Source organism: Eutrema salsugineum, unplaced genomic scaffold (genome assembly GCF_000478725.1).
Source record: "Eutrema salsugineum unplaced genomic scaffold, Eutsalg1_0 scaffold_2, whole genome shotgun sequence".
Lineage (NCBI taxonomy): Eukaryota > Viridiplantae > Streptophyta > Magnoliopsida > Brassicales > Brassicaceae > Eutrema > Eutrema salsugineum.
Genome location: NW_006256829.1, coordinates 8720259 through 8733449, shown reverse-complemented (window position 1 = coordinate 8733449; position 13191 = coordinate 8720259). Strand labels below are relative to the sequence as shown.

General features: G+C 39.2%; 2 protein-coding genes and 1 long non-coding RNA gene across 3 annotated transcripts; 2 read left to right on the top strand and 1 right to left on the bottom strand.

Moving 5' to 3' along the window:
- The first annotated feature begins 499 nt into the window (after nucleotides 1–499).
- LOC18018718 (subtilisin-like protease SBT4.8) lies at nucleotides 500–8082 on the top strand. Its single transcript, XM_024156221.1, has 9 exons — nucleotides 500–601; nucleotides 5439–5533; nucleotides 5618–5709; nucleotides 5809–6061; nucleotides 6139–6625; nucleotides 6711–6955; nucleotides 7048–7159; nucleotides 7229–7442; nucleotides 7544–8082. Exons 1-9 carry the CDS (start codon nucleotides 500–502, stop codon nucleotides 8080–8082), a joined length of 2139 nt encoding a protein of 712 aa, XP_024011989.1.
- A 1556-nt stretch (nucleotides 8083–9638) lies between these two features.
- Nucleotides 9639–12350, top strand: LOC18018717 (subtilisin-like protease SBT4.8). Its single transcript, XM_024156657.1, has 7 exons — nucleotides 9639–9713; nucleotides 9803–10055; nucleotides 10138–10627; nucleotides 10717–10958; nucleotides 11051–11162; nucleotides 11243–11456; nucleotides 11548–12350. The coding sequence occupies exons 2-7, from the start codon at nucleotides 9805–9807 to the stop codon at nucleotides 12087–12089; spliced, it is 1851 nt and encodes a 616-aa protein (XP_024012425.1). The 5' UTR covers nucleotides 9639–9713; nucleotides 9803–9804; the 3' UTR covers nucleotides 12090–12350.
- On the bottom strand, nucleotides 11891–12649 carry LOC112086798. The gene is made up of 3 exons (XR_002899653.1): nucleotides 12473–12649; nucleotides 12323–12364; nucleotides 11891–12023 (listed from the first exon to the last, which is right to left on the bottom strand). It is a non-coding gene; the product is annotated as an uncharacterized LOC112086798 (long non-coding RNA).
- Nucleotides 12650–13191: the final 542 nt, after the last annotated feature.

Here is a 13191-nt window from a genome sequence, read left to right as displayed (position 1 = left end):
GTATGCTAATGTCCTATAATTTATAAAAGAGATAATTCAACTGTTGTTCTTCGCTTTATTCACCTGATCGCTAATGCGAAACCATTTTATACATCATTCCGCAAAATGTTATCTGGTTATTATATTCTTATAACACTTACTTCTTTAATATCTAAAACGCAATAGAAATACAGAATAAAAACAGTTGTAATGATTAAAAGTAGGGAAGTATCCTGTTTTTGAATAAGAAAGCTGATGAACAAAAAAAAAGAAATCTGTGGATATGTTTCCTACTATGATACTATACAATACAAATATCTCCATTTGATACAAATATCTTTACAAATATGGTAACGCCAAAATTTATTTTAACTAGCTAATTAAAGAGGCAGAATCAGAGTTCAGTTAGATTTTTTTCTTGACACGGTTCATACATTATTTCTGCTATATAGTATATACATCCTTTCATGTTGATCCATATATATTATAAGAAAACACCTCTGATTCATTTTATAAGAAAATGGCGGAACTACGAACAACTTCACTATGTCTTCTCTCATTTCTCCTTGTCTTGATCATGAGTTCAATCTCAGCAGTCACAGATGATCCACAAGATAAACAAGTATGTAAACTTTTAGTACAATAATTATTATAGAAATCAAAGTTTGCTAAGAACTCAATAACAAAGAATGACTTTCTTTATTAGCTTAAGAAAATAATTCAAAACTTAAGCTCTCAAACTCAAACTCATAAATTATGTCACAACTTTGACATCTCCTTATATAATAACTTATTTCCTTTTCCTAATAGAAACATGATTTCTTTTTTTAGATAACTCCTAACAAATCCTTAGATAACTCCTAAGATATTTCTTATTCTAATAGGAAACATATAAGCTTGCTTCTAGAATGTTAACTTCAAGCTTAAGTCAACATTCTCCCCTTTAAGCTTGAAGTCTTCATCAAGCACACTCTGAACTCCCATGAGATCTCTCATCTCTTTGAACTTGATCCTCCCTAGTGCCTTAGTCAATATGTCTGCCTTTTGCTCATTACTTGGAATGTGTTCGACCTCTACTTGCCCATTTTCAACACATTCTCTTATAAAATGATACCTTGTGTGAATGTGCTTACTTCACCCATGGAAGACTGGATTCCTTGTAAGAGCAATGGCGGACTGATTGTCTATCCGAATGAGAACTTTCTGACTTGATGCACCGGTGATTTCACTGAGCAGATCTTGTAGCCATATTGCTTGTCTTGCAGCTTCTGTGCCAGCCATAAACTCGGCTTCACATGATGATAGAGCTACAGTTTCTTGTTTTTGTGAGCACCAAGAGATCGGACTATCTCCAAGATAGAAGATATGACCGGTTGTGCTTTTGCCATCGTCAGGGTCCACATTGTAGCTACTATCACTAAAACCTGTGAGCCTTGGTGTTTCTGAGTTCGAACGTTTGAAGGTCAATCCAAAAGTAGTTGTTCCTTGTAGATACCTTAGACAGTGCTTCATTGCTGCTCCATGAGACACTTTAGGTCTCTGCATGTATCTACTTAAGACTCCTACACAATAAGCCAAATCTGGTCTTGTGTGAAGTAAGTATCGAAGACATCCCACATTCTTTCGGTAACTTGTGGCGTCGATATCCTTCTCTTCTTCAGACCTTGATAGCTTGAGTCCTGAATCCATTGGCGTATGAGTCATGTTGCAATTTTCCATTCCAGCTTCTTTTAGAATTTTTAGTGCATAACGCCTTTGATTCAATGTTATCCATTCTTTGCTTTGACACACTTCTATCCCAAGGTAGTATGTCAATTTACCAAGATCACTCATTTCAAACTTGGACGCCATCTGTTCCTTGAATTCGTAGATGTTCTCTCTTTTTGTTCCCGTAACAAACAAGTCGTCTACATAGACTGCGACAAGAAGAAGATTTCCATTTATCAATCTTCGATATACCGAGGGTTCCTTGGAGCATTTTACGAACTGGAACTCCTTGAGAACCTGATTCAATTTATGGTTCCAGGCTCTTGGTGCTTGTCTTAACCCATATAAAGCTTTGTTGAGCTTATATACTTTGTCTTCTCTCCCCTTTACTTCGAAACCCTCTGGTTGTGTAACGTAGACAGTTTCTTTTAACTCGCCATGAAGAAACGCTGTTTTAACATCCAGATGATGTATTTCCCAACCATATGATGCTGCTAAGTTGATAAGGAGTCTGATCGTCTCTATTCGTGCAACAGGTGCAAAAACTTCATCAAAGTCGATCCCGTACCTCTGCACATAGCCTTTAGCGACCAAACGCGCTTTGTACTTGTTAATACTTCCATCTGAATTCCTTTTGACCTTAAATACCCATTTTAGGCCAATCGCTTTTGCTCCCTGATGTAAATCGGTGAGATCCCATGTGTGATTCTTTGTAATGGATCGTACCTCATCTTCACACGCGCTTATCCATTCTTTTGACTCCTTTGCTTCAGCAAAATTTCTTGGTTCGTTATTTAAACACAACATGAGCATCTCTCCTTCTTCTTCGCACAACATTATGAAATCTTCAAGATGCTTCGGTTTTGTCCTAGGTCGCGTTGACCTTCTTAGAACAGGTTGAACCTCTTCATTCTCTGTTCCGATCTCATTTGTATCGTACACATCTTCTTCTTCATTATTGTGTTCGAAGTCGTCGTCCTGCCCTGTCTCTGTTCCTTCATGCTCTGTTTCGACAGCCTCATCCTCTGTTTTCTGGATTCCATGATTTCCGAAGCTTCCAAGGCTGATCTTGAAGTCACCTGACTCGTTTTTCTCTGAGTTAGTATGACTCCAATTCCATCCCTTTTCTTCATCGAAAATAACATCTCTACTTACTACCACCTTTCTGGATTTTGGATCAAGTAGTCGGTATGCTTTTGATCCCGGTTCTGTCCCTAGATGAACCAGTATCCTCGATCGATCATCTAGCTTTTTCAGATGCGGTCCTTCTACTTTTGCATATCCGATACATCCGAAGATTCGCAGGTGGCTGATGTTAGGTTTTCTTTCACGAAACATTTCATACGGAGTCTTGTCCTTTAGGGCCCTTGTTGATATCCTGTTGAGAAGATATGTCGAATGCCTCACTGCTTCTCCCCACAGAAAATTCGGAACAGATCTATGTTTCATAATGCTTCTCGTCATCTCCATTAATGTCCTATTACGTCTCTCAACAACTCCATTTTGTTGAGGCGAATATGGAGCTGTAAGGTGGCGTTTTATCCCCGAGTTGTCACAAAACGAGTTGAACTCTATTGATATAAACTCACCACCTCTGTCAGTACGGAAAGTTTGGATCTTTGATCCTGAGTCTTGTTCCACTAAGTTCTTGAATCTCTTGAACTTTTCAAAGGCATCGCTTTTCTCCTTTAATAATATTGTCCACATATACCTGGAATAGTCATCGATTAGGACAAATATATATCTGTTTCCTGCAGCTGTTGATGGTGTTATGGGACCACAAAGGTCACCGTGAACTAACTCGAGAGTCCTGTTTGCTCGAAACAGAGTCGCTTGTGGGAACACATGTCTTGTTTGCTTTCCAAGTAAGCAAGACTCGCAGAGATGTTTTTCGATGGCTATACTTGGGATTCCTGATACCAGCTCCTTCTGTATCATGGTTTTGATTGTGTTGACATTCACATGACCCAGCCTCTCATGCCATCTGCTTGAGCTACTTGCAATTGTCGAATGCAGACACTCGTCATTCTTGAATCCCATGTGCACTTTGTATAACCGGTTTCTTGATATCTTCGCCTTGGCTAGTAATTTTCCATCTCGATCCTGCATTATCAAGTGTTCCCCTTTCATCTTTACTTCACATCCTGATTCGGTAGCTTGTCCAAGACTAATGATATTAGACTTCAGGTTTGGGATGTAATAAACATTAGTCATCTTTCTTGGTTTGCCGTTCCTGTCTGTGAACTCAATCGTTCCTTTCCCTCTAATATCAATCCTGGAATCATCGCCAAACCGTACTTTTCCAGTTACAGAGCTATCAAGTTGTGCAAAGTATCGTCGATCCCCTGTCATGTGGTTGCTAGCTCCATTGTCAAGGTACCACATGTTTTCATTGTTGGTGCTCGTTTCATAGTTACTTAGCACAACCTTTCCTTCATTCAGATACACGATTTCATGCATCATTAGCTTGTCTGCGTCTTGAGTATCTGTGTTGTCATCTTCCTGTGCTTCTTGTAGTTTAAGCAATCGATCTGGACAGTTAGAGGCAAAGTGACCCATCTTGTCACAACGGTAGCAAGTTATTTTGGACATATCTCTCGGTCCAGTGTTTCTTCCCCTTCCTCTTCCTCTGCCATAGAAGCGTCCTCCTCGACCTCTGCTTCTATATTCGCCATTGGAATCATTAGTGGATTGGGTATCTGTATTCGCATACATCAATTTGCTCTGATCTTCTTGAGCATCTTCTTCCTCGTGGATGCGTTCTTCGTATGCTTTCAAACGTCCGATTATATCTTCAAAGCTTGTTGTGTTAAGATCCAACACTTGTTCAAGCGAGGCAACGATATGAATGTATTTCTTGCGAGGGAGGCTGCTAAGGAATTTCTTGACCAACTTCGAATCTTCGATGGTATTTCCTAAGGCAGCTGATTTGGATGAAATTTCTGATAGCTTGCTGCTGAAGTCATCAATTGTCTCAATGTCTTTCATCTTAAGCCGATCAAATTCTGACATTAATGTCTGCAGCCTAGCTTCTTTCACCCGTTCAGCTCCCATGTGTCTTGTTTTAATGGCCTCCCACACCTTCTTTGCAGTATTCAGCTCACCGACTTGTAAAAATAGGGTTTCAGGTATGGATTGAAAAATCAATGCCATGGCTACGTCGTTCTTTTCGATATCTGTTGTCTCGGTTTCTACTATGTCCCAAACCTTGTGAACCCTAAGTAGACTCCTCATTCTTATGCCCCATACCGTATAATTCGTAGAATTCAGCATCGGACATTGAATGGTGGAAGTGCTTGGTTCTTTAGGTCGTGGGTTCGGATTTGGAACAAGATCTCCCATAGTTTGGTATTTCAGAATCTTCGTGATCAAACTTCTTCTCTTAGATCGATCCCTTTAAGCTCTGATACCAATTATAGAAATCAAAGTTTGCTAAGAACTCAATAACAAAGAATGACTCTCTTTATTAGCTTAAGAAAATAACTCAAAACTTAAGCTCTCAAACTCAAACTCAAACTCATAAGTTATGTCACAACTTTGACATCTCCTTATATAATAACTTATTTCCTTTTCCTAATAGAAACATGATTTCCTTTTTTAGATAACTCTTAACAAATCCTTAGATAACTCCTAAGATATTCCTTATTCTAATAGGAAACATATAAGCTTGCTTCTAGAATGTTAACTTCAAGCTTAAGTCAACAATTATCACTCTGTGTTATTATACCTGATGATGATAATAATCTATGAAGGTGTATGTTGTCTACATGGGTGCACTTCCGTCTCGACTGGACAACACACCAATGTCCAATCACATTAGTATTCTTCAAGAAGTCACCGGAGAAAGGTGTGATGTTAATTCATTCTCTAATAATGATTAGTTATAATAATTTTAAATTCTACTGAGTGATATATCAAATATATACTCTAGTTCGATCGAAGGTCGTTTGGTGAGAAGTTACAAAAGGAGCTTCAACGGGTTCGCCGCCCGACTCACTGAGTCAGAACGAGAACGAGTAGTCGGTGAGTGTTTTTTAAAACCGAACTAATCTTTCTTTAACTATACATTGGAATGATATGTTCTTTAATATATAACTAAAGACCTTTTTTGTTGTTTGTTAGAAATGGAGGGAGTTGTTTCTGTATTCCCAAACAAGAACTACAAACTCCAAACGACGGCGTCTTGGGATTTCATGGGGCTAAAGGAAGGAAAAAATACAAAACGAAACTTGGCCGTAGAGAGTGATACTATCATTGGTGTCCTAGACACTGGGATTTGGCCGGAATCGGAGAGCTTCTCCGACAAAGGCTTTGGTCCTCCTCCTAAGAAATGGAAAGGTGTTTGCTCTGGCGGCAAGAACTTCACATGCAACAAGTAATTTTTTAAACTTCTCTCCTACAAGCTTAGTATCGTTTTAGGAAGAGGTTAATGTGTATTTTACAATGTTTCAGCAAGTTGATCGGAGCAAGAGACTACACAAGCGAAGGCACTAGAGACACAGACGGCCACGGTACACACACAGCTTCCACGGCGGCTGGAAACGTAGTTGCGGACACAAGCTTCTTTGGATTGGGTAATGGAACGGCAAGAGGAGGCGTTCCAGCATCTAGAATCGCCGCTTACAAAGTCTGCGACCCGACAGGGTGTACCTCGGATTATATACTGTCTGCTTTCGATGACGCGATCGCAGACGGTGTGGACATCATCAGCATCTCTCTCGGGGTAAATAGTGCGCCTTTGTACGAGCATGACACAGTTGCGATCGGTGCTTTTCACGCTATGGCCAAAGGGATTCTCACTGTGCACGCAGCTGGTAACAGTGGTCCGGAGCCGGCTTCAGTCGTGAGCGTAGCGCCGTGGATCTTAACTGTAGCAGCTAGCACCACGAACCGTGGATTTGTGACTAAAGTTGTGCTCGGAAACGGCAAGACATTTGTCGTAAGCATCAAGTAACACCCTCATTTCAATAGCATCTGCGTCTTTTTAATTACCAAAGACTCTTTTGTTCTTCTTCTTTTAACAGGGAAAATCAGTGAACTCTTTCGATCTAAAAGGAAAGAAGTATCCTCTTGTGTACGGTGGTGAATCTTATAATGAAAGTCTCGTGAAGGGGAAGATAGTGGTTTGCCGTAAAAGGGTTTTCTCAGAAGTAGCTGTTGCATCTGTAATTAGAGACAACATAGATTATTCCTCCCTTAGTGCTTTTCCCATCTCTGCTCTATCACAAGATGACTTTGAGTCTCTTGTCTCTTACGTCAACTCCACAAAGTAACAAACGATCTTCTCTCTGTTTCATAATCTATACATTTTCTCTTGATTTATCCTTCTTTGTCCTAATATCTCTGTGTTTGTTTTCTCAGGTCTCCGCAAGGAACTGTTCTAAAAACTGAGGCAATCTATAATCCGAAAGCTCCTAAAGTTATTTCCTTCTCTTCTCGCGGTCCAAATACCGTCGCTGTTGATCTTCTAAAGGTAACATTGTTATGATCTTGATTGTTTTTTTTCTTCCTTGTCTGAGAGAGCTTGGTGGATCGATTGCAGCCGGATGTAACAGCACCCGGAGTGGAAATCCTCGCTGCTTATTCACCTTTGGCTTCACCATCAGAAGATGTCAGGGACACAAGACATGTGAAGTACTCTGTTCAATCCGGAACTTCAATGTCTTGTCCACACGTTGCAGGCGTGGCTGCGTACGTCAAGAGTTTTCATCCTGAATGGTCTCCTTCCATGATCCAATCTGCCATCATGACAACCGGTAAACAAAATTTCATATCCAGCTTTTTAATTTCTTGTATCACAAGTAACCCTTTTGCTTATAACTCTGATTCTTATACGGCCTCTACATAAATCTTACAGCTTGGCCAATGAATGCTTCTGGAACTGGGGTTGCATCGACCGAGTTTGCTTATGGAGCTGGACATGTGGATCCAGTAGCCGCTCTAAATCCTGGACTTGTCTATGAACTGGACAAAGCAGACCACATCGCCTTTCTCTGCGGCTTGAACTACACTTCCCAAACCCTTAAACTCATTTCCGGTGAAGCCGTCAGTTGCACTGGAAAGAACTTACCAAGAAACCTCAACTATCCTTCAATGTCGGCTAAACTTCCAGGATCTAACAGCTCCTTCACCGTGACTTTCAACAGAACCGTCACCAACCTCGGATCCCCTAACTCAACATACAAATCAAAGATTGTCTTAAATCACGGATCTAAACTCAGCATTAAGGTCTCCCCTAGTGTTCTATCTATGAAGTCAGTGAATGAGAAGCAGTCTTTTGTGGTGACTGTTTCAGGCAGCGATCTCGACCCAAAACTGCCTTCATCTGCAAATCTGGTTTGGTCAGATGGCACACATAACGTGAGAAGCCCCATCGTTGTTTATACTAGTCACTGATGAGGCCATTCACATCTTTCTACCATCATCATCATCATCATCACCGCCGTCATAATAAATCAGCATTGTTGTTATGTCTTCTTCTTTTTTTGTTAAAAGATGTTCCATGTCTAGCTAAGTTGTCTCGGGACCCTATGTATGCTAATGTCTGAGAATATCTAATCTTAATAAGATAATTCAACTGTTTTCTTCGCTATATTAACCTGATTATTGATGCCGACCCATTTAAACTCGAGTGTAATATTCCAAAATTATGTTATATCACTTTTGAGTTTTAGAAAGAGTAAAAGTCTTCTTAAAAGGATTAAAGGCTTTAAAGCTTTTTTATTAATTTAGATTAGATTGATATCATATGTAGAGTAGTATGAAGGGAGTTTAACTGTAGACTAGATGGAAACCAATTTATAACTTTTTGGCTCCGAAAAGCCAAGGTTTATATTTGGTTGATCGCAACCATGAGCAGCTATCCACAATTGTTTGGTGTTATTTTTTTTTATTTTTTTCCATTTATTCTCATATTTGTTTAGAACTTCAATGGTATGTGGTTTATTAACGTTTTTATGTTTCACAATAATAACATGAAATGATTAAAAAATGAAAATTAACGAGTTATTTTCCAATCTATCTAATAAATAGTAGTTTTTTTGGCATTTTAAGTTTATTATGTGTTAAATTTTCTCGTCAAAATTCTGCTATTCAACGAGCATACTAGTCAAGCTCTTGTATTTCAAAAACAGAGAACAAAATCAGTTGTAATTTATATTTTTCCTTAAATGAAATTGGATTCAAAGTAAATGTAACAAAATAAAATCAGAGATATGTTTCCTTAAAATGTAAACACTGTGATAACACTACATAAAAATATAACTGAATATATGATTATACTAGGGTTTCTTTTTTTGTAATGAACAAGAATTATTTTTGGGTCCACATACAATGATACCATTGGATACAAGTATCATCAAATTATAGAGATGATAATACGTTTTTTGTTATTATTACCAAGTAAAGAAACCGAATCAAATGACTTGATTAGGATTTCTTTCTTGACACGTTTTAGGCATGGATACTACTATTTATACATCATATCAAGTTAATCGCCACAGACTTTGTGAAATTACAGTAAACTTTAGTTGATTATATCATAAAAAGATGGCCAACCGAGCAGCTTCCTTTTCTCTCCTCTCATGTATCCTTCACTTGTTATTGAGTTCGGTCTCAGCAGTCACAGATGATTCTCAAGACAAACAAGTATAGTTTTAGTCTATATATAATAATTAGCAAGATATATATTGTTTCTCCCTATTACGTTATATCATACATGATGATGATAATAATCTATGCAGGTATATGTTGTCTACATGGGTTCACTTCCGTCTCGAGCGGACTACACACCAATGTCCAATCACATAAGTATTCTTCAAGAAGTCACCGGAGAAAGGTATGATTCTAGTCATTGATTATACATATAATTAGTTGATGACTTATGAGCATTCTAACAAGTGTTTTATAATATATGTATGTATGTATATACAATAGTTCGATCGAAGGTCGTTTGGTGAGAAGTTACAAGAGGAGTTTTAACGGGTTTGCGGCCCGACTCACTGAGTCAGAACGAGAACGAGTAGCTGGTGAGTGTCGTTCGATCGAGACACTTTTTATGTTGAAATGATTTTAGAGAAAAGTTCCATAATCAAAAACCATAACATGTTTTGCTTAGAAATGGAGGGAGTTGTGTCTGTGTTCCCAAACAAGAAGTTAAAACTCCAAACGACTGCGTCTTGGGACTTCATGGGTTTAAAGGAAGGAAAGAATACGAAGAGGAACCCGACCGTGGAAAGCAATACTATTATTGGAGTCATCGACACTGGAATTTGGCCGGAATCCGAGAGCTTTTCCGACAAAGGCTTTGGTCCTCCTCCTAAGAAATGGAAAGGAGTTTGCTCCGGCGGCCAAAATTTCACATGCAACAAGTAATCCTCTTAGATTAAATTTCTTGTTCTAAAGATTAGTACTGTTTTAGAAAGAGATTGATGTGTGTTTACAATGTTTCAGCAAGTTGATCGGAGCAAGAGACTACACACGCGAAGGCACTAGGGACATCGATGGCCACGGTACACACACTGCGTCCACTGCAGCTGGAAACGCAGTCGCAGGCGCAAGCTTCTTAGGAATCGGCAATGGAACAGCAAGAGGTGGTGTTCCAGCCTCTAGAATTGCAGCTTACAAAGTCTGCTCTGAGACAGAGTGTAGCACGGAAGCTGTACTGTCTGCGTTCGATGACGCAATCGCAGACGGTGTTGATCTCATCAGCATCTCCCTCGGGAGAGACGACAAGGCTCCCAAGTACGAAGAGGATACGGTTGCGATCGGGGCTTTTCACGCTATGGCCAAAGGGATTCTCACTGTGCAATCAGCCGGTAACAACGGTCCTAATCCGAACACAGTTGGGAGTGTAGCCCCATGGATCTTAACCGTTGCAGCCAGCACCACGAACCGTGAGTTTATCACCAAAGTCGTTCTCAGTAATGGCAAAACACTTAACGTGAGTATCAAGTAACAATGTCATTCCTATCATCATAGTATCTTTGTCCCTCTAAATTACCAATGACTCTTTTGTTTTTGCCTTAACAGGGAAAATCAGTGAATACTTTTGATCTGAAAGGAAAGAATTATCCACTTGTGGACGACGAAAATTTTATAGAACCTCAGATGAAGGGAAAGATCTTGGTGAGCGGATATTCATTAGATTCGGAAGTAGCTGTTGCATCCATAATGGTAGACTCTCTAGACTATGCATCCGTTAAGCATAGGCCCTTCTCTGCTCTGTCACAAGATGACTTCGACTATCTCGTCTCTTATATTAACTCCACAAAGTAACAAACGATCTTCTCTCTGTTTCATACTCTTTCCAGGTGCTCTAGATTTATCCTTCTTTGTCCTAATATCTCTGTGTTTGCTTTCTCAGGTCTCCGCAAGGAACTGTTCTAAAAACTGAGGCAATCTTTAGTCAGAAAGCTCCTCGAGTTGTTTCCTTCTCTTCTCGTGGTCCAAACCCCATTGCAGTTGATCTTCTAAAGGTAACATTTTTATGATCTTGATTCTTTTCTTGTTCTTTTTCTTTTTTCTTTTCTGAGAGACAATGGTGGATGGATTGCAGCCAGATGTAACAGCACCAGGAGTAGAGATCCTCGCTGCCTATTCACCTTTGGCTTCACCATCAGAAGATATCAGGGACACAAGACATGTGAAGTACTCTGTTCTGTCCGGAACTTCAATGTCTTGTCCACACGTTGCAGGCGTGGCTGCGTACATCAAGACTTTTCATCCTGAATGGTCTCCTTCCGCTATCCAATCTGCCATCATGACAACCGGTGAACAAAATTTTATATCCAGCTTTTACTTTCTTGTAACCTTTTTGCTGATAACTCTGATTCTTATACGGCCACTTAATAATTCTCGCAGCTTGGCCAATGAATGCATCTGAAACTGAGGTTGCATCGACCGAGTTTGCTTACGGAGCTGGCCATGTCGACCCAATAGCCGCTCTAAATCCTGGACTTGTCTATGAACTGGACAAAGCAGACCACATCGCCTTTCTCTGCGGCTTGAACTACACTTCCCAAACCCTTAAACTCATTTCTGGTGAAGCCGTCACTTGCACCGGAAATACCCTACCAAGAAACCTCAACTATCCTTCAATGTCGGCTAAACTTTCAAGATCTAATAGCTCCTTCACCGTGACTTTCAACAGAACCGTCACAAACCTCGGTACCCCTAACTCAACATACTTATCAAAGATTTTCTTGAATCACGGATCTAAACTAAGTGTTAAGGTATCCCCTAGTGTTCTATCAATGAAGTCTGTGAACGAGAAGCAGTCTTTCACCGTGGCTGTTTCCGGCAACAATCTCGACCCAAAGCTGCCTTTGTCAGCGAATCTGATTTGGTCAGATGGTACACATAACGTGAGAAGTCCCATTGTTGTCTATACTGATGGTAACTAATGAGGCATTATCATTTCACCATAATTGTTGTGAAACGTAATTCTAGATTTGTGTTTAAATCTCCATTAACAGTTATCAAGGAGCTTTTGCATCTATTTGAATTAAACTCAGCCAAATATCCTAGAAGAAAAAATTGAATTCAAGCATTCTCGTCTCAACTATCATCTCAATTCTCAAGGATCCAATTCAAATTTTGATAAAAGCTCCAGAAACAAAAAGCAGAGGAATGTTACCTCAGAGAATTCGATTTTCACTCTCAGATTCCCTGATAAAATCTGCAACGCAATACAATTGATACAGTAAATACACAAAAATCTGCAATGTGAGTTGCAAAAACAGGGAAAAAAAAGGTAACAAAACAGATATAAGAGAAATGAAGTTACCGGCGGGATTTTGAATTTCTCTAAGATTTGGCCCCAAAGAAGCAAGCGACGATGTGAAATACGTCAGACGAGGAAGATGAAGAACTAAAGACGGCGAAAACGGAGATCCTTACAGTCCGGCGTGCCGCGTACTAGAGACGCGTGTCGCGGGTCCATGGTGAGATTTCGACAACGTCGGCACCGGCAATTTTACTTCCCACGCCTTTCTAATCAGCGTTTTGGGTCAGAAATGGGCCTGGGTCCAAAACTATAACTATTAACTGGGCTCTATTTGATTCTATATCAAATTTTTTTTTTTTTTTAGGGGTCAATTTCTATATCAAATGTTCCGAGTTTCAAACAGTCAAGATTTTTACAATTATAAATACCGTGTTGTATTTGATTATGGTCATTAATTAATTTTTACTTATTTTTTATATTGGTTTTCAGCAAGAAAGGTGAAAAATCAAATTGAGTTCAAAATAGATGTGAAAAATTAAAGTTAAACCATAGAGATATGTTTCCTAAAAACGTAAATACAATGATACAAAAAAGAGTTTTGGTCAACATAATACAATGATATCATTTACTAGCATTAGAAATTATGGTATTATAATTACGAAACAGAGTCAAAGAAATTTGATTAAGATTCTTTTTTTTTTCTTGGCATAATTTAGGCATGATTTTAACTATATAAACATTTGATCATGTTGATCTCCATAAAAATTAGGATAGCCTTT

Coding starts and splice junctions, on each gene's coding strand:
- LOC18018718 (XM_024156221.1), top strand. CDS start 500: ATGGCGGAACTACGAACAACTTCACTATGTCTTCTCTCATTTCTCCTT. Junction 7,160..7,228: donor TCGCTGTTGATCTTCTAAAG/GTAACATTGTTA, acceptor GATCGATTGCAG/CCGGATGTAACAGCACCCGG. Junction 7,443..7,543: donor ATCTGCCATCATGACAACCG/GTAAACAAAATT, acceptor TAAATCTTACAG/CTTGGCCAATGAATGCTTCT.
- LOC18018717 (XM_024156657.1), top strand. CDS start 9,805: ATGGAGGGAGTTGTGTCTGTGTTCCCAAACAAGAAGTTAAAACTCCAA. Junction 10,056..10,137: donor CAAAATTTCACATGCAACAA/GTAATCCTCTTA, acceptor ACAATGTTTCAG/CAAGTTGATCGGAGCAAGAG. Junction 10,628..10,716: donor GTAATGGCAAAACACTTAAC/GTGAGTATCAAG, acceptor TTGCCTTAACAG/GGAAAATCAGTGAATACTTT.